Source organism: Phocoena phocoena, chromosome 12 (assembly GCF_963924675.1).
Source record: "Phocoena phocoena chromosome 12, mPhoPho1.1, whole genome shotgun sequence".
NCBI classification, from domain to species: Eukaryota; Metazoa; Chordata; class Mammalia; order Artiodactyla; family Phocoenidae; genus Phocoena; species Phocoena phocoena.
Window position 1 is genome coordinate 17,756,455 of NC_089230.1, and position 24,979 is coordinate 17,781,433.

At 43.3% G+C, this 24,979-nt stretch overlaps 1 protein-coding gene across 1 annotated transcript in view; it reads right to left on the bottom strand.

The window, feature by feature from the left end:
* The window catches only part of SAMD5 (sterile alpha motif domain containing 5), a 52,671-nt gene extending 35,250 nt beyond the window's left edge, over window positions 1-17,421 (bottom strand). Inside the window, exon 1 of the mRNA XM_065889221.1 lies at window positions 16,957-17,421. Within this exon, the coding sequence (XP_065745293.1) occupies window positions 16,957-17,421 (465 nt within the window). The remainder of the gene's footprint in view (window positions 1-16,956) is intronic.
* Between the last annotated feature and the right edge of the window lie 7,558 nt (window positions 17,422-24,979).

Sequence of the window (24,979 nt, forward strand, 5' to 3'; positions counted from 1 at the left end):
AAAGTAAAAATCTCTAGGACATATCCACTCCCTACCCCACAACTATGCCTCATTTTTCCCACATATAAAACAAGGATAGCAAAAATAGCATCTTCCTCAGAGACCTGTGATGAGGATTCAATGAAATAATGTGATAAAGCACTCTTAGCAAATAATATAGACTGTTATCACTATTATTATCCTGCACAAGGGAGGTGGTTCGAGGAAGAAGTCCTCCCCTGATGCGAAGAGGAAAATCAGACGTATCCATAAATAATTCATATAAGGTTGAATCAAGAATAAGTCTAAATTTCACAGTGAATGAAATCAAAGCACAGTGAAAGGTGTTCAGACTACAGGGTGAGTTCCCTACTCTTGGAAGCTCTTGCTTTTTCAATTTGCCTGCTTTCAAAAGAACACCATCCCTCTCCCCATTGCCCTACAAATCACTCTTAATATAATTTAGCATGTGCATCCCCAAACAGCAATCTTGGGGATAACAAAGAAGATCATGCTTCCTGTCAGGGAGCAGGACTAATATGCCTCAGCAGGTCAAGCATGTCACTGTCACAATGTTTTAATAAACCATCAGAAGATTCAATTCACCCCCATTTTCAAGGTAAGTATATCAATACAAGGAACCATATTAACAGAGATAAACATATGGCCCAAACTGCTGTGCCAAGAAGTGCCGGTGAAAACTCTGATTTAAAATGATACAGCAAGAGGCTTCCCTGGTGGCGCAGTGGTTAAGAGTCTGCCTGCCAATGCAGGGGGCACGGGATCGAGCCCTGGTCTGGGAAGATCCCACATGCCGCGGAGCAACTAAGCCCATGAGCCACAACTACTGAGCCTGCGCTCTAGAGCCTGAGAGCCACAACAACTGAAGCCCACGCTCCTAGAGCCCACGCTCCGCAACAAGATAAAGCCAGCCACCACAATGAGAAGCCCACGGACCGCAATGAAGACCCAGTGCAGCCAAAAATAAACATAGATAAAATAAATAAATATATTTTAAAATAAATAAAGGGCTTTCCTGGTGGTGCAGTGGTTGAGAGTCCGCCTGCCGATGCAGGGGACACGGGTTCGTGCCCCGGTCTGGGAAGATCCCACATGCCGCGGAGCGGCTGGGCCCGTGAGCCGTGGCCGCTGAGCCTGCGCATCCGGAGCCTGTGCTCCGCAGCGGGAGAGGCCACAACAGTGAGAGGCCTATGTACTGCAAAATAAATAAATAAATAAAATAAAATGACACAACAATAAAACTCAAAGTTAATGTCACCAACCTAACTCCAACTCTCCACCACCTCTCCGTAATGAAGTAGGTCTCAAAAGAGCAAACTATTTTGCATACCCTCTGGCTCCATTCTAATCTATAATGGATGCAATATACATATCCTGAATTTTTCTCCTGTGCAAACCAGAGATACAGGGGGTTCGTGCAATCCCAGATAGCAACGAATTCCCTCTTTTCTTTAGATGCCTTATCAATGACAGGGACTAGAGCACTGAACTTGGATGCAATTAACAATTCACTGAATTATCGTTTTTTTCTTTCACATTTAGGTAGAACTATTTTTCACCTTAACTGGATCCTGTAGTTAGCAAGTTCTAAGAATTGCTCAACGGTTTTTTATGTAAAATATTTTCCTCTTCATAAAGATTATCTACTGCTTCATGACTTTCTGGCCATGAAAATATTGCTGCTACTTAATGCAGTACTACTTTTGTCAATCAAGAGTTTCCCAAAGGAGCACCTCCTAATCCAGCAGTGTTCCATTCTGCATTGATATATGGTTACTTTAAAGTGCCTATATATTTATTGCATGACTGATGGCCAGCTTGGGAAGCGTTGGGTGCATCCATTTCTACACACTGAGCTGAATTCAGCACCTGAGGTAGGTATTTCTTCCAGAAACATACCATTCTGTATCCCATCTTTAATCCTTGCTTCAACGACCTTTTAAAAAAGTAATTCTTTTTGACCTGTCAACACATGTTTAAATGTAAATCAAGGATTTGTTATAACAATATTTCTTACAGAGTTTTCCAACTTCATCTTTGTTACAATTGGGCTATTGCTTCTATGCAAAGCCAAACATTCAAATTAAAATGAACGCCACTTCAATTTCTTTTGTAAGGGTTTTCAGTTTAACATGGCATCTGGCAAGCAGCCCCCATCTGTATTGTCCACCAATAGGCCTTGGGTAGGGTGAGGGCAGGAAGGGAGCAGACTAGTTGACGAGGGAGTACAAGGGGGTGGGGGCAGTGGGAGAGTGGGAGGATGAAGGAAAAGAATATAATTCTAGAATCTGGGAGCAATTTCCCGAACTACACTTAGGGGGGAAAAAAAGCCCATTTCGGCTGTAAAAACAGTAAAATCAATAAAGATTCAAGTTAACCCCTCACCCCCCTCAGAGTCTCTGCCCTCTGGTTCAAAAACAAAATGTCTGCAAAACCAGAAAATTCAATCGTTACCCACGACTATGTGGCTGTTGTCTTTTGAGCAAGAAGTGTGCGGGGCTGGTCCCCACATCTCACTGCTGTCGCTGCCTCTCTTGCTGGTCTAGACAGAGACGGCAACTTCCAAAAAGCTACTGGCAGGAAGTCAACTGTAACAACATCATGACAACAACTGCCATAGTAGTTACCAAACTGAAGGTAAATGTCAAACATCGTTCATGAAAGAAAAGCTATGTAATGGAAAAGGATGTCACAATAATCTGGGAGTAAGATCACAAAATTCCTCCTCTCACACTCAGGTGGCTTCAAAAGAGAACACTTAAGGGTGGTTTCATATTAGGAAATTTGTTCATGCAATACATCACAACATTAGGCCCAGGAAGAAAAAGACTTTCGATTATTTTTAAGTTGCTACAAAGATATTTAATAGAATCAAATATCCATTCCCAATAAAAATGCCTACAAAATTAGGAAAACAAAGATGCTTTTCAACATCATGAAGAGTATCTTTTTTTGGGGGGGGGTTGTTTTTTTTTAACATCTTTATTGGGGTATAATTGCTTTACAATGGTGTGTTAGTTTCTGCTTTATAACAAAGTGAATCAGTTATACATATACATATGTTCCCATATCTCTTCCCTCTTGCGTCTCCCTCATGAAGAGTATCTTAAGCTGAGAGCCGATGGCAGAATAATAACAAAATACTTGTAGCATGTCCATTAAAATTTGGAATAAGACAAGAACATCTAATTATCACTATTATTTAACAATGCTACATAAATTCTAGCCAATGCAGTAGGACCAGAACACAGAAATAAAAGCTGTAATTCCTGTAAAGTAGGTGATAAAATTATCACCTGTGTATGATTACATATAACATTAGAACTCCATCTTTTTTTTTTTTTTTTTGCGGTACGTGGGCCTCTCACTGTTGTGGCCTCTCCCGTTGCGGAGCACAGGCTCTGGACACGCAGGCTCAGCAGCCATGGCTCACGGGCCCAGCCGCTCCGCAGCATGTGGGATCTTCCCTGACCGGGGCACGAACCCGCGTCCCCTGCATTGGCAGGTGGGCTCTCAACCACTGCGCCACCAGGGAAGCCCAGAACTCCATCTTATATCATGTCCCAAAATAAATTTCAGATGATTAGAGTTAAATGTAAACCTAAAACCAAATAAATTAATTAGAGATGTAGGTAAATATTAACTGATCCTGGACTAAAGAAGGGATTTATTATAAGAATAAAAGTAATCACAAAAATAGATTGATTACACTTCTCCATTAAAAAAAAAAGGTTCAATACAATCCCTATCAAATAACCAATGGCATTTTTCACAGAACTAGAACAAAAAATTTTACAATTTGTGTGGAAACACAAAAGACCCCGAATAGCCAAAGCAATCTTTTTTTTTTTTAGATTGATTTGAGCCCTCTCCCTTTTTTCTTGATGAGTCTGGCTAAAGGTTTATCAATTTTGTTTATCTTCTCAAAGAACGAGCTTTTAGTTTTATTGATCTTTGCCATTGTTTTCTTTGTTTCTATTTCATTTATTTCTGCTCTGATCTTTATTATTTCTTTCCTTTTACTAACTTTGGGTTTTGTTTGTTCTTCTTTCTCTAGTTGCTTTAGGTGTGAGTTTAGGTTGTTTAAATTTTTTAATTAAATTATTTGTTTATGGCTGCGTTGGGTCTTCATTACTGAGCACCAGCTTTCTCCAGCTGTGGCAAGTGGGGGCTACTCTTCGTCGCAGTGCGTGGGCTTCTCATCGTGGTACCTTCTCTTGTTGCCCAGTACAGGCTCTAGGTATGCAGGCTTCAGTAGTTGTGGCATGCGGGCTCAGTAGTTGTGGCTCGCAGGCTCTAGAGCACAAGCTCAGTAGTTGTGGTGCACGTGCTTAGTTGCTCCACGACATGTGGGACCTTCTCGGACCAGGGATCGAACCTGTGTCCCCTGCATTGACAGGTGGATTCTTAACCACTGTGCCACCAGGGAAGTCCCCAAAGCAATCTTGAGAAAGAAAAACGGAGCTGGAGGAACCAGGCTCCCTGACTTCATACTATACTACAAAGCAACAGTAATCAAGACAGTATAGTACTGGCACAAAACCAGAAATATAGGTCAATGGTACAGGATAGAAAGCCCAGAGATACCACGCACCTGTGGTCACCTAAACAATGACAAAGGAGGCAAAAATATACAAGGGAGAAAAGACAGTCCCTTCAATAAGTGGTGCTGGGAAAACTGGGCAGCTACATGTAAAAGAATGAAATTAGAGCACTCCCTAACGCCAGACACAAAAATAAACTCAAAATGGATTAAAGACCTAAATGTTAAGGCCAGACACTATAAAACTCTTAGAGGAAAACATAGGCAGAACACTCTTTGACATTAATCACAGCAAGATCCTTTTTGACCACCTCCTAGAGAAATGGAAATAAAAATAAACAAATGGGATCTAATGAAACTTAAAAGCTTTTGCACAGCAAAGGAAACCATAAACAAAATGAAAAGACAACCCTCAGAATGGGAGAAAATATCTGCAGACAAAGCAACTGACAAAGGATTAATCTCCAAAATATACAAACAGCTCATACAGTGCAATACATAAAAAACAAACAATCCGATCAAAAAATGGGCAGAAGACTTAGACATTTCTCCAAAGAAGACATACAGATGGCCAACAAACACATGAAACGATGCTCGACATCACTAATTATTACAGAAATTCAAATCAAAACTACAATGGGTCATCACCTCATACCAGTCAGAATGGCCATCCTCAAAAAATCTAGAAACAATAAATGCTGGAGAGCGTGTGGAGAAAAGGGAACCCTCTTGCACTGTGGGAGGAATGTAAATTGATATAGCCACTATGGAGAACAGAGTGGAGGTTCCTTAAAAAACTAAAAATAGAACTACCATATGACCCAGCAATCCCACTACTGGGCATATACCCAGAGAAAACCACAATTCAGAAAGAGTCATGTACCACAATGTTCATTGCAGCTCTATTTACAATAGCCAGGACATGGAAGCAACCTAAGTGTCCATCGACAGATGAATGCATAAAGATGTGGTACATATATACAGTGGAGTATTACTCAGCCATAAAAAGGAATGAAATTGGGTCATTTGTAGAGACATGGGTGGACCTAGAGAGTGTCATACACAGTGAAGTAAATCAGAAGGAGAAAAGCAAATATCATATAATAAAGCATATATGTGGAATCTAGAAAAATGGTATAGATGATCTTATTTGCAAGCAGAAATAGAGACACAGACATAGAGAACAAATGTATGGATACCAAGGGGGAAAGGGATGCGGTGGGAGGAATTGGGAGACTAGGATAGACACATATACATTATTGGTACTATGTATAAAATAGAGAGCTGATGGGAACATACTGTATAGCACAGGGAACTCTACCTAATGCACTGTGGTAACAAATGGAAGGGAAGTCCAAAAGGGAGGGGATATCTGTATGTGCATGGCTGATTCATTTTGTTGTGCAGTGGAGGCTAACACAGCAGTGTAAAGCAACCATTCTCCAATTAAAAATTAATTGAAAAAAAGAGAAAGGAAAACCTAAAAGGCAAATGGTATATTGAGTAAAATATTTTCAATTATTATAACAAACAAATTATGTACGTTATTGTTATTTAAACAGCTTTCTGAAATTATGGAAAGAACATTTAGCCTCAACAGAATCATAAGGACATGAACTAATAATTTAATATAGGTCTTCATATTGAAAATAACTTTATAATCACAAGATTTTGTATTATACAACAAAGATTAGCCAGATGTTTTGATTACTGTCAGTTATTCTTTGAGGCACTTTTCATATACTGTCTCTCTGATTCAACACCCTTAAGAAGTAGGTAATATTATACCCATTTATAGATGAGACAACTGAGTTTTAGAAAGATTAAATAATTTGTCCAAGTAAATGGTAAAAAAGAATGTAACTTCAATTCTATCCAAGTCTGTACCCTCTATATTCCTCCAGTCTGGAAGAAACAACTAAAATTATTGATAAGGTGGAATACATAGGAGTTTAAAATTTTTCGACATCCAAAAATAAATCATTAAAGTCTAAGGTAAACCACACTCTGAAAAATCTCTGCAACCTCTATGCAACAATGATTATTTTCCTTAATATATAAAGAGTTCTTGCCAAGCAACTGGAAGTGGTCTAAGACCAACAGAAAAAACAGGCAAGTACAGTGAATAATCAATACATAATTATAAAAGCCACAAACATGAAATTATGTAAATCAATAATCTAAGAAATGTCATTCAAAGAATGATGAAATATTATTTCTCAAACATGACATTTTCAAATTATGAAGAAATGTAAATAATCAATAATAACATGGGTGAGGTTTCAACCCAATAAGAAAATGGTTAAATTAATTATGGTGCTAAACTAAGATGGAATATGTCTTAGCATTAAAATCATTTTTCAAATGATATCTGCCAACATAGGACTAGCCTTATCCTTACTCTTATCCAATACCAGATTTATGCATGTGTACAAGACAGAAATTCTAATTCATAGGTGATTTTTAAAGAAATACACTGTAGTGTTAAAAACTGTAAAACAGACCATTTTAAATTTCTTCTCAGTCTGCTTCAGTGTTCTCCAAATTTTCTCAATTCAGTCTATTTACTTTTCAATCAGAAATATTTTCAAAATTGTATTAGAAACAATGATTTATTCACTATCAGTAAGAACCCTTCAAATTTGTGAAGTTCTTTTAGAATTTACAAAACAACCTCATAAATATTATCCCATTTAATTCACACTACAACCTTTTGAGATAAATACTGGCATTATTTTACAGAAGAAATAACGTTTCTTAAACTAAAAAGATCACATTTCCTTATGTCTTCCAAGGACAGGGCAGAGAGAAAGGGCAGGCAAAGAAGGGGCCCTTAAAACAAAATGAAATTTTAAATTATGAACAAGACCTATAGAAACTCTAAACAATGTCAGTGATAAAACACTTCTCCCTGAAAAAAACCTTTTGTTGGCCTAACTTCTAGCTGTCACAGTTACTGTTGAGTTTCAATGGCATTTACATTCGCTTCAAATTAGCGGGCCTCTCACTGTTGTGGCCTCTCCTGTTGCGGAGCACAGGCTCCGGACGCGCAGGCTCAGCGGCCATGGTTCACGGGCCCAGCCGCTTCGCGACATGTGGGATCCTCCCAGACCAGGGCATGAACCCGTGTCCCCTCCATCGGCAAGTGGACTCTCAACCACTGCGCCACCAGGGAAGCCCAAATTAGCATCTTTTATTACCTGTCCTTTTATAGGCATTGTGTCCTACCTGGGAGTTAATTCACAGAACTCCTGGTTATATGGTTGGCACCAACCCACGAATTTTGTTATAAGAGTCCTTTCTAAAATAAGTTTGTAGGACTTCCCTGGTGGTGCAGTGGTTAAGAATCCGCCTGCCAATGCAGGGGACACGGGTTCAATCCCTGGTCCAGGAAGATCCCACATGCCGTGGAGCAACTAAGCCTGTGCGCCACAACTACTGAAGCCCATGCGCCTAGAGCCCGTGCTCCGCAACAAGAGAAGCCACCGCAAGGAGAAGCCGGTACACCACAACGAGCAGTAGCCACCGCTCGCTGCAACTAAAGAAAGCCCGGGTGCAGCAACGAAGACCTAACATAGCCAAAAGTAAATTAATTAATTTTTTAAAAACACTTAAAAATAAATAAATAAAATAAGTTTGTAAAAGTTGTCATGTCTCTCCCACGGTACTACATGAATAAGTTAAACTGTAGATTGAAAATAAACAATGATAGCTTCGTGATTTGTAAAAACAAAACAGAAAAACGTGAAACTTGAGTTAGTTCAATTCCATTATTATTATGACCACTTAAGAGTTTTTATATGTGTTGAAAACTCAATACAGTGAAACAGAGTACAAACTGCATGGTGCAATATGTTAGTTTGGTTAAGTGCAAATTCTATTTTATAGATGAAATGTTTTTATTAAATTTGAATTCTTTAAAACTGAAATATATTCCTTATTTTAACTGTTAACTGTTTAAAACTACAGAAGAAATCAAGAAAATAATTGCTGTGTATTATTCCATGACTTTTACTTAAAATAGCTTTGTCAAATAGAGGTAGGGTGTTAAAAAAACATGGGTGTCAAATACAACAGGTACACTTCTAGTCTTATTATAAAATTATGGTATGCTCTAGGGAAAATATCTTAAAATTCGGATTTTGGTAAAGAATACATGCTGATTGTTTTCCTCATCTTTCGGACATGTTCCAAATGAAGTAGGTCTTATTTTGTTTGTATTTATAACTTTATGGAAACATAACAGTAAGGTTTTAAGAGCTCATCAGACCATTTATTTCAATTAGAAGCAGTAATGAAATCTCTTTAAACTATTAGATGTCACTTAGTCTCTATGTAAGATGGATTGTATGCTTAATGTCTTTTGGCATGATCCACAATTATTTGCCCTTAATACTTTTTATATTGACTGAAAACAAGGATTCCCTTCCTACTTCTCCTAGGCGTCCTCAAGTCCAAATCAGCTGTTGATCTGAAATAGCATTTTTCATAAAACTTAGAAAATAACTGTTAAAAACTTTTTAACTCAAGTGTTAGCAATAGTATAATAAGCCTTAGCTATAGCTAAGGACTCGATGCTGTTTCTAGCTCTACACAGACTATAACCTTGAAAAGTTATACTGATCACGGTCCTGGGTGTACTTTCCCTCACCATGGGCAATGTTCTTCCAAATACCTTAGGATATCCCTTGTTAATTTCAAGCACCAGCGTTGGTTGAGTCTGTGTCATCTGACTTACCTTACTTCAAGAAAATTCATTTCAGAACATATTTCTAGTGAACTGGAATCTAATTACTTACATAATCTGAAAAAATGTGCTTTTTTATCAAAATTTCTTTCTTATTTTTCATGGCATGCGTTAGACAACTACCTAAGAGCAGCCAAGGTGCATGAGGCCACCCTTAGCACTGCTAACCCTGCCCTGAGCATCTTTTCCTCATTGAACAGTGAGGACGGAAGAAGAAGCACAACTGAGGCCTCTTTAAGACTGGAGATGCCACTGCAGAGAAAAGAGCTTGCTTTTTTTTTGACCTTTTTAATTTTAATAAAAATATGAAAATAATAATACGTACCAAGAAGGAATAGCTATATTTTTCTTCCCATCCACAGAGGCAGTAGTTAAGAGTGTGACCTTGGGCAAGTTGTATGACCTTGGGCAGGTTGCTTAACCTCTCTCTTTTTTTTGCTCCTTTTTTATCTTCCTTTTTTTTTTTTTTGCGGTACACGGGCCTCTCACTGCTGTGGCCTCTCCTGTCGCGGAGCACAGGCTCCAGACGCGCAGGCTCAGCGGCCATGGCTCACGGGCCCAGCCGCTCTGCGGCATGTGGGATCTTCCCGGACCGGAGCACGAACCCGCGTCCCCTGCATTGGCATTGGCAGGCGGACTCTCAACCACTGCGCCACCAGGGAAGCCCTTTACCTTCCTTTTTAAAAAAAATTTTCATTGCAGTATATTTGCTTTACAATGTTGTGTTAGTTTCTACTGTACAGCAAAGTGGGTCAGCTATACGTGTATATATATATATATATATTTTTTTTTTTTATATATGTGTGTATATATATGTATATCCCCTCTTTTTTGGATTTCCTTCCCATTTAGATCACCACAGAGCACTGAGTAGAGGTCCCTGTGCTATACAGTAGGTTCTCATTAGTTATCTATTTTATACACAATATCAATAGTATATATGTCAATCTCTCACTACCAGGTGACAGTTCTGAACATTCCAACCGAACTTTGAAAATCTAATTTTTGAAGTTTTTACAAATAATTTTCACTATTGTATCCTCAGGCCTGCAGAAATGACTGCGTATCACTGGTACTAAAAATTTACTGCTGATTAATTACCAAATCCCCCTATTCTCAGGAGTAAAACCTGGGCCAACAGGCTTTTCTGTACACAGCCAAGACATGACCACTATGATGGTGGCTGAAATGTCCAGGCAAGGACAGGTACGGGGTGGCAGGAGCCAGGCTACCCCTCTGGCAAATGTTGTTTGCTCAATGCCTGCTAATATCCACAAACTTGGTTATAAGAGTCATTTTCTAAAATAAGTTTGTAGAGGTTGTCATGTCTCCCATGGTACTACATGAATCAGTTAAACAACAGACTGAAAATAAACAATGATATTAGCACCATGAAGCCAGAGGCATTCTTGGGAGAAGGAATATTTACTGTCATTTCAGCTTCTGCCAGGACCCAAGGCACAGCTCCAAAGGACGTAAGCATGTTCTCTGCCAACCTCTCTTTCCTTTCTAAATATTCTTTCTATATCCTTCAGCCCCAAAAAACAGAAGCCCTCATGCCACCTGTCTCTCCAAACACCTCCATCCCAAGCCATCTCTCCCCAAAATCCATGAATAACCCTGTTACCATGAAAGTCTTATTACTTACGGTAATTAAATTCACACTGAGGCGTGAATGAAGCTTAACACTCCTACAGCATTTTTAAAATAACATTATATTAACTCAGCTCTACTTGGTAGTGTGTGGCAAGGAGATATTTTTCAGTGAAGAAGTCTATACACCTTCCCCATCCACCATCTACCCTAGAGCCTGCCTTCCGCTTTTCCAAGTCTGCTAGAAAACAGGATATTTCTACAGTCCCATAAAATCCACATCTACCACAACCCCCATGCACAAGCATTGCCAAACTTACAGGACGCAATACAACATCACACATAGCTTGTAACCTGCAGCGCAAACATAGGAATGGTGAGAGTACTTTCTATTCACGTATAGCTATATATATCCTACAAGCATTATTGTATAACGTTTACATTTAGGCATAGCTATAAACACCAGATGCATAATACCTAGTATTTGTATATTAACGCAATACGCTCCGTAAACCTCTAATCTCTCCACCTCCCCCCTCACTGGTATCATGTGAGCAGACAGAGAAATGAGGGCTCTTCAACACCATCCCCACAAAGTTCCCAGTCTCCTCATCCACCCTTCCTCTCCGCCCCTCTGTCATGGAGAAGGCATCCCCCCCGCACACTGGAAGTGTGTCCCCCTTTTTTTTCCAGTGCTCTGGACACAATTCCCTCCCACCTCCTTGATCTCTTGGGTGGTCTCCCTTCTCCCACATCTTCACCTGCTCCTTCTCTCTGGCTGCCTCCCACCAACACTTAGACATGCTGTAGCTTCTCTCATCCTTAAAAAATACAAATTCACAAAACTCTTCCCTTGACTCAAATTCTCCCTTCTTCCTCCAGCTATAGCTTTAATTCTATCTTCTCAGTCTGACTTCATTAAAAAGTTGCCTATAGTACATCCAGACAATGGACTATTACTCAGCACTAAAAACAAATGAGCTATCAAGCCATGAAAAGACACAAGGGAATCATAGATGCCTATCACCAAGTGAAAGAAACCAATCTGAAAAGGTTATATACTATGTAGCCTTTCCAAATATGTGACGTTCTAGAAAAGGCAATACTGTGGAGAGAGCAAAAAATCATTGCTTGCCAGGAGTTGGGGGAAAAGAAGAATGAATGGGGAGAGCACAGAGGATTTTTAGGGCAATGAATATACTCTGCACGATACCATAATGATGGCTACATGTCATTCATTATAGATTTGTTCAAAGTCAAGAATGCACACCACCAAGAGAGACCCCCTAATGTAAGCTATGAACTTTAGGTGATTATAATGTATCAAGGTAGGTTCACCAATTGTAACAAATGTCCCACTTCTGGTGGGAGCGAGGAACACTGTGCATGTGTGGGACAGGGGTATATAGGAACTCTCTGGACCATCCTCTCAATTTTTCTGCAAACCTGAAACTGCTCTTTAAAAAAAATTAAATCTTAAAAAAAAAGTTGTCTATGCTCCCTGTTTCCACGTCTTCTCATTGGTCCATCACTTGAACCTGCTATTTCAGAAGTCCCCACTGGCATGGCTGCTACTTCCCATGGCATGGATACATTCAGTTCTTGTCCTGCTTGACCGGTCTCTGACCTCCTGACCAGTCCCTCCTCCTTGAAGCATCACTGCTTCCACTGACTCACCCTTTCTGCCTCCCTCGAAGGTTCTTCATCCTCTGCCCATCTCCCAAATCCTGGTGTTCCCCAAGGTTCTGTCCTGGTCCCTTCTCCCTTCTCCCTCTACAGATCACTCGTATTTGTGGCTTCAATGTGCAGACTACTCCCAAATCTGTATCTTTTGTCCCAGCATCTCTCCTCTGCTCCACAACTGTATTTCCAACTGCCAACTAGATAAATATGTTCAAATATGCCTCCGGCATCAGTATATTTAAACCTGAAGGCAACATCTCTGTTTCCAAACTTGCTCTTCTCCTGGGTCTCCTGCTCAGGAAAGGGCATTGCAATCCTAAATCAGAAATCTACACGTCATCCTAACCTCTCTCCCCTCATCCCTGTCATCCAAACAATCATCCAGTTCTGGCAATTCTACCCCTCAGTTACCTCCATGGCGCCTCCCAGCCTGTCGCCACACAGTCCAGGCTGACGGCAAATCTCTCCTGACACTGCAACCTCGTCCTAATCATTTCCTCTATCTCTGGTCAGGATCCATCAATAGCTCCCCTCTCGAGATACACTCCAGCGCCTACATATTACTCCAAGGCCATCCAGGACCAGCCCCTGCCTGTCTCGCCATCTCTTGCCACTTCTTCCAAGCATTCCGTGCTCCAGCCAGACTGAATTCCTTTAAATTCCCGGTGCCCTGCTGCACTTCTTCCCTTTCTGGCCCTTTGCACACACTGTTCTCTATACCTAGAACACTTGTTCCCTTAGGACCCTCCTCTCCTTCAGGCTAAACCCTCCATCCTTCAGTTCTCAGACCAAAGGCCAGTTCTAGAAAGTCTGCCATGATCCCCCCTCCCCGCAAACTAGGTTGGAAGCAATCACTATACTTTATCATTGTTGTTCATCCCATTTTATGTCTTCCCCGCTACATCCCAAGTTCCTTGAAGGCAGGACTTCTGCATCCTGCCAATCACAGTAACCTGGAACCTGGCAGAGCCTCACCATAGAGAAGCTTGATAAAGTATCGAGAACATGTACACAAAGCTTTTCCTAATCCTTACTCTGTGAAAACATACCCCCACTTCATTAAGGTAGAAATCACAGCAGTCGGAGAAGCCAAGGACAGAGCAGAAGAGGGATTCATCCAATGTTTTTAGATTTCAAGCAGCGCTCTTTCCAAGCTCTTGGTTCTCCAAAGCTGGATTGCCTTGGTACAAAGGGAAACTTACTTTTCTTACATTTTAACTCATGTAAAAGAGGAAAGTGGCAACTGTTGATAAGACAATGAACACAGCACTGCAGCACAGTTCCTGGTAACATTAACTGTTATTGGGGCAAATACCACAATCCTGCAGTCCTTTCAAGCAATTCCTGGGAAAATTCCTCAACTTACTTTCCTCTGTAAAGATTCACTATTCCTGCCTTGATCACTCTACGTAAAATCCACTTTCAAACCATCTAATATTCTCACCAAAGTACAAAAAAATTACAAGGATCAGCCATGCAAAGACTATAAAGGAGACGTGAGGCCTCTCTAACAAGCAGAGTTCCAAATGCACAGAACGAACACTGTGTTCTGATCATGACAGAGCCAAGGAATCTGGAGAAATTAAAAAGTGGACCACACTTTAAAGAAGAGTCCTGGGCTTCCCTGGTGGCGCAGTGGTTAAGAATCCGCCTGCCAATGCAGGGGACACGGGTTCAAGCCGTGGTCCGGGAAGATCCCACATGCCGCAGAGCAACTAAGCCCACAGCTACTTGTGAGCCACAACGACTGAGCCTGTGCTCTAGAGCCCGTGAGGCACAACTACTGAAGCCCGCGTGCCTAGAGCCCGGGCTCCGCAACAAGAGAAGCCACCGCAATAAGAAGCCCGCGCACCACAACGAAGAGTAGCCCCTGCTCGCTGCAGCTAGAGAAAGCCCATGTGCAGCAACGAAGACCCAATGCAGCCAAAAATAAATAAATTAATTAATTAATTTTAAAAAAAGAGTCCTAACACTGTTGCAGAAAACAACTTCTTAGAGCATTTAAAATCCAAAATTTAAGAAGCAATGCATACGTAGGCAACAGATTCAGAAAAACCAACATGATCTGGCACTATACATGTGCACGCTCAGTTTGGGGTACATTACTTGTATCTTAGTTTCTATTTCAGTGTGTGCTTTTCTTGTAACAAATGCATGAAGTGACAGAATTTTTTTTACACTTAAATCCGTCAGCTCCATTTTTTTGGTCCCCACTTGGAACATCGATGAAGGGAGGTACACAAACACTTCTGGCCCCATTTTATTCTTCATCACTTTGAGAAATTACATATGTGTAGAAAGTGAATGAGGGTATATTTTTACTATCAAACGTTATTGTTATGGGATTTATATAGAAGTTGACAGAAAGTATTATTTACAAAAGTAAACAGTACTACAATGTAAGTCGAAATTTTCTTCGATAAAATGCACTTACTCAAATGCACTACTACCAACTCACACACTGATCTAGGCAGGAATGCGTAGTCCAAAGCCAATGCCCAGACATTCATGTCCTTAGAACCCTCTTCCACTTATCCTTTTCAGCTTCTGACTTTGATATCGAGGCCTTTTTAAGCATCAGAATCAAAATGTGTTACATCATCCCCACCCGCAGCCCACACTCTCCTCTACCCACCCAGCCCCGTACTCAGCTCTTCTGAAGAAGCAGCAAGCCCTAGTGATATGAACTTGTACCCGGCATCCCTTTCTGGCCAGGACTTGACCTCTGCCCTCACCAGGTGCCCAGGAGCTCACACTCTCTCAGCCTAAGCCCGCCTCACTTCCCAGGATGTAATCACGAAAGTCTGACTGGCCTTGAACTCCTTTGACCTGCCATCTCCAGGAACGAGCCTTTATTTTACACTGATGTCAGAGTCACTGTATACACGTATCTCCACCTCTACCTGCCTGGGAAAACTGTGTTCTCCCCTTCATCGCCCTGTTTGGGGCACACTGCAGAAACACAGTCAGAGTGGGTAACTGGGACATGTGTTTAACTTGAGGCAAACTGTCCTCCGGACTTGCCCTCTTTATATAGCTCATACAAAACAAATTTATACTCTTAAGCAGGTTATCTCAGTTGCCTGTCTTACAAGATAACCTATGGATAATATTAAACCTTATATTCTCATCTACCCTAGATATTTTTATCTACTTTTTACAAAGTTTTCTCTTGAACTTCCTTAAATCCAGACGTTATGACCGCAATTTAGGACTATAAAGCAACGCAAGTGCCCTAGACAAGCACACAACATTCGGATTACCCGCATGTCTCTGCTGCGGTGCTGTGTCTACGCCCCTCCAGCTACAGCATCCTTGCCACATTCACCGCTGGGCTTCTCTCTATGTCTTGACTTTCCCGCTGAGGTGCTCCTTTTCCTGGGCAACTCCAGGCAAGCTTGAGGATTACATATACTGTTTACTTCTCCCTTTCAAGTCAGGACCCTCTACCTGGATGGCTGCAGAAGCCTGAACTGAACAGACTCAGCTGGTGGCCGAGCTCTTGTAAGAAATTAAGACTTTCTGTAGTTAATTATTAAAGGCCCAAATCCACAGTTCAGCCTTCCTCACAGATCAGCTGCCATACGTTCCCAGCTTCTCCCCAGGGAAGTCCTCACTGGTGACGGAAAATCTCACTTCCTTGTGCTGTGCTCTCCTTTCCTACATGAGAATCCACTCAGGCTTTCTAGAAGTCACAGCTGTACCTGCTTCATCTCATCTGGATTAACAATCAACCAAACCGGTGACCCAGTACAGCAGCACGCCCTCAGTGACCCCATTACCACCAATGTCCTTGGCACCCATTACCTCCCTACACTTAAGCTGAAGGAACTTATCCCAAGCGGACTGACTTGTGTTTTGTTAACTTTTCCCCTAGACTGCTCATGTCAATCGTTCACTTTTCAAATCTGCAGCTGGGATTTGACTATGGAATTGAGAGCAACAGGGCATCATTTCTCACTCTTTGAAGGAAAGGGTCGGCCAATTTCCCTTGGGAGCTTCTCAGAAAGGTGAGAAAAAGAAAGGTCGAGAACAATGTGGGTTTTAACCAGTCTTCTGGTACCTTCCGACCCAAACACTCCCACGGAGGATATCATGACTGTCCTGTGCTCCTGGAGAAGCACCGCGCACCCAGTTCCTGACCGAGACTACGCGGACACTTGGTCCCAGTTTAGAAGTAACACCTGGATGAGGGATCCTGTCTTATCAACCGTTGGTGGCACCGGGAAGCAAGGAATAAAAAGCGAACACAGAAAGAACCCAGAAGAGAATACCAAATACCCAGAGCCTCCTCGTCTCCCGTCGTTTCCTGGCAAAAGCGGGCTGCCAAGCCTGGGCAGGAGCGGCCGGGCCGCGTCCCTCCCGCCGCGCGCCCACGCCGCCTCCTTACCTTGCGGGAGTACGGGGGCTTGCTCAGGTGGATGCCGTCGCGGACGAGCTTATCCCTGATCATGATCTTCAGCTTCAGTTTCGGGTAGCTCACCAGCTCCCTGCCGCGAGGGGCGGTCGTCAGGCTGCGGGGGTCCCCGCGGGGACCCTGGGCCTGGCCGCCGCAAGGCTCCCCCCGGCGGCGAGTGGGGACGGCGACCGCAGGCGGCCCGGGTGGCGCAGGCGGCGGCTGCGGCTCCAGCGTGAAGTAGAGGCCGGCGGCGGCGGCGTCCTGCTCCCGCAGCCGGCGCACGGCCTCCAGGATGCGACGCCGGTGCGCGGGCGCCAGCACCCCGATGGCGTCCAGGTCCGGGTCCCCGATCTGCTTGCACACCTCCAGGTCATCGTAGCCGTTATCCACGAAGGACTCCGCGTACTGCTGGAGCTGCAGCGCTTTCAGCCACTCGTAAACTATGTTGGTGCACATGGTGGGACTAGAACCCCCGCCGGCAAACGGCGTCCCAGCGCCCGAGCGGCACGGGCGGCACCAGTTCTGAGAACTTTTAATCCTCTCCTCCAAAGGGAAAGAAAAAATCTCAGTGAAGTTTTCCTTTTAAAGAAAAGGATAGGGCCGGAGATAGAAAGCCATCAGAAGCCTGAAGAGGGAGAAGCGGAAAAGCGGCAAAGTGAATTCCCCAAGCAGCCTGGAGCTCGCAGGCACTGGCGGCTGGGGGAGCCGCTCCGCGCCGCCCCTAGATTCTCCGCCGCCGCCGCCGCCGGCGCCTAGGGGAGGGGCGCGCGAGGGGGCGGAGGCGGGCGGGGCCCGGGCACACCCCTCGGACCCGCGCGGGGTCAGCGGCGCGTCGCGCCGCCCAGGACTTTCCGCAGCCCGGACCGTCCTGGGGCTGCGCGCCGCATCTCAGTTTCTGGCCGCCGCCGTTGGCGTCTGAACGCGCGCCCCACGCTGCGGAGGCAGCTCCTCGGCGCAGATCCGCGGCCGCCCAGGAGCGCCTCGTCTTCGCGAGTGCGAGTCACTGTCGTCCTCCTAGCGGAGAGGGGGTGTCTCTCCTAAACTGCCGGGCTCCCGCGGAAGCCTTGGATTGCTTTTCACATTTGTTTTTAATCCGCTTTCTCTAGCTCGTGGAAATCTCTGCGCTCACTTCTTACCGAACCTCTCTGGCTGCAGCCTGCGCGCTCGCCGGTCGCCCACGGGCACTTCCCCAGACTGGGAGAGGCTGGGAGGTTAAGTTTCCCTTCTCCTTTCCCGATCCGCGTTGGATTCCCTTTGCTCGGAGCCCGCGCGCAAGGCCGGAGCCCGGCGTTCTGGCTTCTCCCAGGGACGGCCGCTCGGCGCCCGGCCGCGGCGCTTTGGCTCGGCGGGTGGGCGCGACGCTGGGACCGCCCGTTTCAGCCGGCGCTGCGTGCGGCCCCTCCTCGCTGCAGCTGGGCACTCTGGGCGGCGGGAGAGGCTGGTGCTTCTGCCTGGCTCTCCCTTCCTAGGCCCCCGGGTCTGCGAAAGTTTGGGACGGGTTGTACGAAATTTCCCCTCGGCTGGCGCATTCCCTGCCGCCCCGCACCCCCCACCCCGGCGACTTTCTGTCGGGTCCTCTCACCCTCGTCTCCACTGTGCTTTCTTTCCGGTCCCCCCCCACACACACCCAGCATTCTGCCCTGCCTCTTCGGGTGCTCTGCCCCCCAGGGATGACACTTCGAGGCGTTCAGTCCAGGAGCCTGGGGAGCAGAGTTTACGCCTCCCGCCCCGGGATCGCGTGGACATCCATACACCAGCACCCAGCTCGCGTTAGAGGAGACGCACCAACCTCCGCCCGCCACACTTTCTCTCTAGGGAAGAACACAATCTACCAATTTTCCCTTTCGTGCCCAATGCCTGAACAGGCGCCTGGGGCGGGGACCCGAGGAGCAGGTGGAACCGCCGAGTGCCTCGCCGGAGTTTCCTTAAGTGTCTTGACCTCTTCTTGGGGCTAAGGGAATTTTGGTCTAGGTACTCAGTGAGGCAGGTTCACTGCCTCCACTCTTTTCGCGGAAGGGCGTTTCAACTTCGCACCTGAGCCATTTCAGGACCTGAACTGGACACTTTTCCTGGAGTCGCCGTGGGGCGTGCCAGCCGCTAGCCCCGACCCGACGATGATTTCAGTGTCGTTTCCAGACCTGCTCATTTAGCCTTCAGGGCAGGGAGGGGGTCCTCGTTCCTAAATCAAAAGAGCTGAACCCCTTTGGGGACGTAGAGCCCTTAAAGAATCAAATGACAGTTTTGGCCCTTTGGGCGGGCAAAACAACCCACCTAGGTGCACCCAAAATATTGCCTATAGCTGGGGGCAGGGGCAGAGGGTGGGCCGGGTTCCCAAGCCTCCGGACTCGCGGATACCACATTAAGAACAGTTGCCAGGAAGGATCTGCCAGGAAGGAGCCTGGTGGGCGTGGGGAGTCGAGCGCGAAGAGCTGTGGGGCTGCATGTAGCCCGTCCCCCACCCCCGCTGGGTCGCCCGGGTCACGCCTGACGGAGCTCGCCCTAGGGTCGCCGGCAATGCTAGGTTGCGTTTCTCCCGCGCGCTTGGGTGCTGAAAGCACCAAGCCCTTTCCGCCCGGCGCAGCTCGCCGTCTCTCTCTCGCCAAAGCAGGCTCACAGTGCCCCCTATCGATCGCGCGGCCGAATTTTAACGAGTTGTTCAAGCACCCCTACCCCCAAACTTACTCAGCCAAAGAAGTGAGCTTCAAGGCTTTATATTAGTTCCCCGGCCCCCTTTTAAAATACAAATGTTTACAGCAGGTTTACCTTTGTACCCCGACACTGTTTCATAAAGACCTTTGACTTTTAGGAGGAAAAGACTCCAGCAGTTTGAACTATGCTGCTAAGAACAGAAGTTACAGCAGGTTATTTATTTGTAATTTACCATACGCCAGGCACTTACACATATCTCCTTATATATGGCAAGCCGTATTATTATCCAGCATCTTACAGAAGAAGAAATGGAGGCACCGAAACACCAATTTGCCCACCCACCCCACCCCAAAGATGTCACTGTTCACGATAGAGCAAGGGCCAGAACCCTGGAGGAATAAATTCAGCGCCTGTCTTCCAGCCAGGAAACTTCCTCGTCTCCAGAGTGTGCTGGGTAACGTGCAGGAAAAATTGGTCTGGTTGTAAGAGGGGAGCGCCTTTTGTGTTTAGACTGTGAAACTGAAAGCTGCAGGGTTTTTTAGTGCTGTGGCTTTTTTCTTTCCCCAGTTGTGTGAAAAGTCCAACAGTGTTACCGAGGGGTTCTTTGCTTAGTTATATACAGCTTTTTCCCCTCTGGGAGCTTGAAGACACTCACCTTGCTCATTAATCCTCAGTGACGGCAGCAAGTATTTGCATTTCCGTTTTATAATTAGGGAAACTTGTTTGGGGGAAGATAAACTACTTGTCCAAGGTCATACAGTAAATCAGGGCAGAGACAAGAAGAAACCTGCCATGTCAAAGTGTCTTCCCAACCGGTGGCTGGGATTCTCCCTTTATTTATGTGCAAAGCCACTATCCAATTAGGAAATAAAGCATCCTGGTGCTCTCTTTGAAATGGAAGGCTTTTATAAATCAATCGTTGTTAATCAGTCATAAATAAAACTTACTGTTACCTGTAGAGAAAGCCTGCTATGTGGAGACTTCACTAGTCTGAACTACTGAGACACTTTTTCCCTTCTACTTCTCTTATTTCCTACACTTGCTCTAGTCTTTTATTTGTGAGCCCTCAAGGCTACTTTCTTCTGCTTTGCCTTAGCATACTGAACCTCTTAATAGATTTAGTTGCAGAGGCAACTACATATAATCGCAAATACAAAAGTTTTATAGGCTAAACAGGAGGGAGAGACACAAGGCTAAAGTCCAAAGTACAACAGGCAGTTTTAAGATTTAGAACTGTATTGTTCTGGAGCTAGAAGGCCATTCAAGGTCATCTCAAACATCCATATTTACATGAAGGAAGTTGAAGCTCAGGAAGGTCAAATTACTTACCTAAGGTCACACCACTAGTTTGTGACAGATCTAGGACAGGAACCCAGATCTGTTTCTTCCTATGTTCTTCACAATGCACTGCATTACCTCATTTTTGCTGTAAGCGCCTGGCTACTGTCAAAAACATTCATTTACTCATCGAACGATTATTAAGTAGGCATTTCAGTGCCAGGCACTGAAGCAAAAAGAGATGAGATTTCCTTCATTAATTGGAACTGGAAAGATTTCAGCATTCTAAATATGTAGAGAATAAACCCATAGTTTTTTGTATGTGAGTTCATGAATTAAGAAGATTACAAAGGTGATATTTTCTTCTATCTTTAATTAATTATTCAAATTCCATGAATCTTTACACTAGCCAAAATGTGTAATTAAACTATTTTACATCCAGACAGAAATGTATTTAAAAAAACAAGTGGCTATTATGCTTCTAGGCACAGCCTTGGAACACCAAATTAATTTACTCAACACACATTGTCGAGTACCTATAATTTTACAAGTATTTTCAAGTGGTATTGCTTTATTAGAATCTTTTTCTTTTTATAAAAATGTTCAAAACATTTATGATGCTGATTATTATTTAATATGTTTGGAGCCAGATGTTTTTCTGCAGAGAGGACTCCTTGCCTGATGAAAATTAATGGGAAAATAGGTTGTAGACAACGTTTCTTTGTAGGCATTCTTTGAGAACTGTTCTGTAACGGTAATAACTATGGCAAAATGCCTGTTGATACTCAGTGTAATAAATTAATGATAATTATATTCAAGTTTTAAATTCTAAATCTCAAAAGACAGCTTTTCTACTTTGCTCAGACTCTGTAACCTGATCTAAGGATATAGAGTGAAAAACAATTTGTTTTGAAATTTTCTCGGTGCCACTTAAGGTTTCATACCATTTTTTTTCGGAATAAATTGTTTGCACGTAGGGTGTGTAAAAATTAATTTCCATTAACATCTATTAAACATCAGTCCCCATTGTGTCTAGGCTTGTAGAAGTCAAGGATATATAATATTAATCTTAAAATGCAGAATATGTCTTGCCTCTGTTTAAACTATGAGCTAAAAAGCATCTAGGAGGAGCGGATGCCATAGGGAGAAAGGAGAATAATGGACTTGAGTGATGTAATAGGCAATGTGTTCTCTGGTGGCTGGGAGTCAGACGTTGGGTTGGCAACTTAATTGGGGGCAGGCTGGGCGGGGGCACCTGTTAATATGTCTGAGCTGTGTACATTATACTTGTGTGTGACAACACGTATATGAAAGAAGGAGAGACACGAAGCAGTAGAGAGTAGCAGCAGGATTCCATTAGCTTATTCATTTCTATTATAACAACCCTTTCTTTCTTTAAAGAAGGAAGAAAGGGTAAAAAAAAAAAAATGTTCAAAAAAGTCAGAGACCTGGAGATCACTAACAGAAAAAGCCAAGCAAGAGACTAATAGTGATAGAAAATAAAATGAGATCCATTAAAAAAATAATAAATCTACGCTCTTACCTCTGGTAAGCCCGAAACATGCTGTATTTTAAAATTCACTCAAGAAGAGGAGGAAAGGATTGGTTAGTTCAGTGTTTCTTAAAGTAAAGATGGTAGGTGAAGTATTTTGTTAAATGATAGGCAGCTCTTAGGAATACCTTTTTTTTTTTTTAATCTAAATCAGCAAAGTTAACTTACCACCTGAAAGTTAGGTTACATAATCTCATACAAGTGAAATGATATTGATAAAAACTATTTCAGATAAGTGCAAGTTATCTACCTAATCACAAAAATGAAATCATTCCATTTATGACCAGGTGTCAAAACTGAACACATACTAGCTGTTCCCATCTAACGGTTCATTTCCATTCAGGTGTTAGGACAAATGATTTGGTGAGGCTACTTCCTGAGATCCATTTGGCTCCCATGAGTGAGAGGTTGTACGTGGTCTCTTTTGAGACAAAGTAATTTTATGTGTTTGTTTTCAAATCTTCCTTCCTCCTTATTTGGTTCAAATTTGCTATTGGAATATACACTCTAAAACTCTTGAACCCTTAACTTATAGGAAACCCGCAGTAATTGGGGCTCCTATGGAAACCTGAGGCCTTGTTCCTTTTCCAGCTTTAGAGAGAGGCAGGTGGACTGTCTGTGACCTTTGAGGTCACTTTGGATATACATATGCAAACTCAGACCTCATTTATGGGTGTGTTAACATCCTATCTGAGTGCAGCACCAGATTCTTAAACCAGCAAAGCCCTGTTCCTAGAAGTGTGTTGGACAAACCCGGGAATAGTAGATGTTTTGAATACATCTTTAAACCTTTTCAGCCTATCAGTTTCACCAAAGCCAAATTTCAGACTCTTGGGGTTGTTCATCTGTCTTGTCCGAGTGAACCCAGACCCTCACAGCTTGGACCATGGCCATGGTCTTGGCAGCATGCTCTCTGCCAATGTGTCCTGACTTCCGAGGACTTGCTGGTTTCATGAGCAAGGAGAGCGGGATCTTCAGGGACCTGCTCAGAAAAAATATAAATGATACATTCCTTATACTGTACATCAGGATAAATTCCAGATGGATCAACAATTTAAAGATAAAGGTGAAACAATATACATACTAAAAGAAAATATGGGTATATTCCTCTGTAACTTGGGAGTAGGGAAGACTTTCTTAATTTTGAATCCACTTCTAGAAGCAATGGGAAAAAAGATTGATGCCTTCGATTACATAAATATAAAAAGCCTTTGCATGGCAAACAAATAAAATTAAAATTGAAACTGCCATTAGCAAAGTAAAAAGGCAAATGACACCCTCTGGGAAAACATTTAGAACTTACGTGGCAATCAAGGATTGGAAAAGCTAATACCAAAAAAAGCATCTCAAAATAGAAAAGGAAAAAGGCAATAGACCTAAACGAAAATTGGCCAGAGTTCCCAGTAAAAATGCAAATGGATATTCATCTGAAACCATTCTCTACCTTCCTCAAGGTAAAAGAAATGCACTTTCAAAATATACTTAGAGACGACAACTTACCTATCAGATTAGCAAAAAAGTTTAGCAACGAACTCAGTTGGCAAGACCGCAGAGAAACAAACATTCTCAAAATTGAGAATAAAAAGGCAAAATGGTACAACCTCTGTGTTGCTCAGACTCCGGAAAATAAAACTCACAGTATCTATTTAATTGAAAGAGAATTTAACCAAGTATTGAATCTAAAAGACAAAAAGTAAACCCTGCAGTATACCAGATGTAGTAACTTTAGGAAGAAGCTATTTATCCTTAAAAATTGAGGGAACAAAGGAAAGAGGTTGGAATTATTAGAATATAAAAACTTCAAGAAGCAGCCCTGCTGAGCGGGGACCCAGAATTCTGAGGAAGGTGTGCTGCCTGATTGGTTAGGAGGAAGGACCCCATGGAGCTGGGGTCAGACTTCTGAGGAAGGAACACCATCTGGCTGGTAGAGGTACCTCAGGAGTTCCAAGGAGGTCCCCCTGCAGAGCTGAGGTTTCTAAGGAAGGCTGCTTACTAGCTGGGGCTGAAATCTTAGGGAGGGTTCTAAGAGTGTAGAAAACTGGAAACCGTAACCTGTCCCTACTGGATGAAACACCATTGCAGGGGTGACTCTGACAGGAAGAGGGAACAAAGCAGAAAGCAGCAAGTCCCTCATTCTTTTTCCTGCTTTGCAGCCTACATCTAGCACACTTTTGCCAGAACTTAGCAGAAAGCCAGCTGGTAAAGCAGAAAGGTGGAATGCTGAGTCCCAGCACCTGCATCTCAAAGTGGAGGATGAAATGGTGGGTAGAGAGATGAGAAAAAATGAACAAATAATCAGCATAACACCTATGGAGGGGGATTTGGTGATAGCCAGAAAGTTTCATGTTCATTTATCCTTCAATTTCACATTCCCACTTCTGTGAATCTATCGCAAAGATATACTAGCAAAAAATTTTTTAAACTGTTTAAGTATGCATAAGACTGTTAATCACAGTTCTTTTTGTAACAGCTAAATATTAGCACCAGCCCAAATGTCCATCAGTAAGGGACTGATGGAGTAAGCTCTGGTTAAAC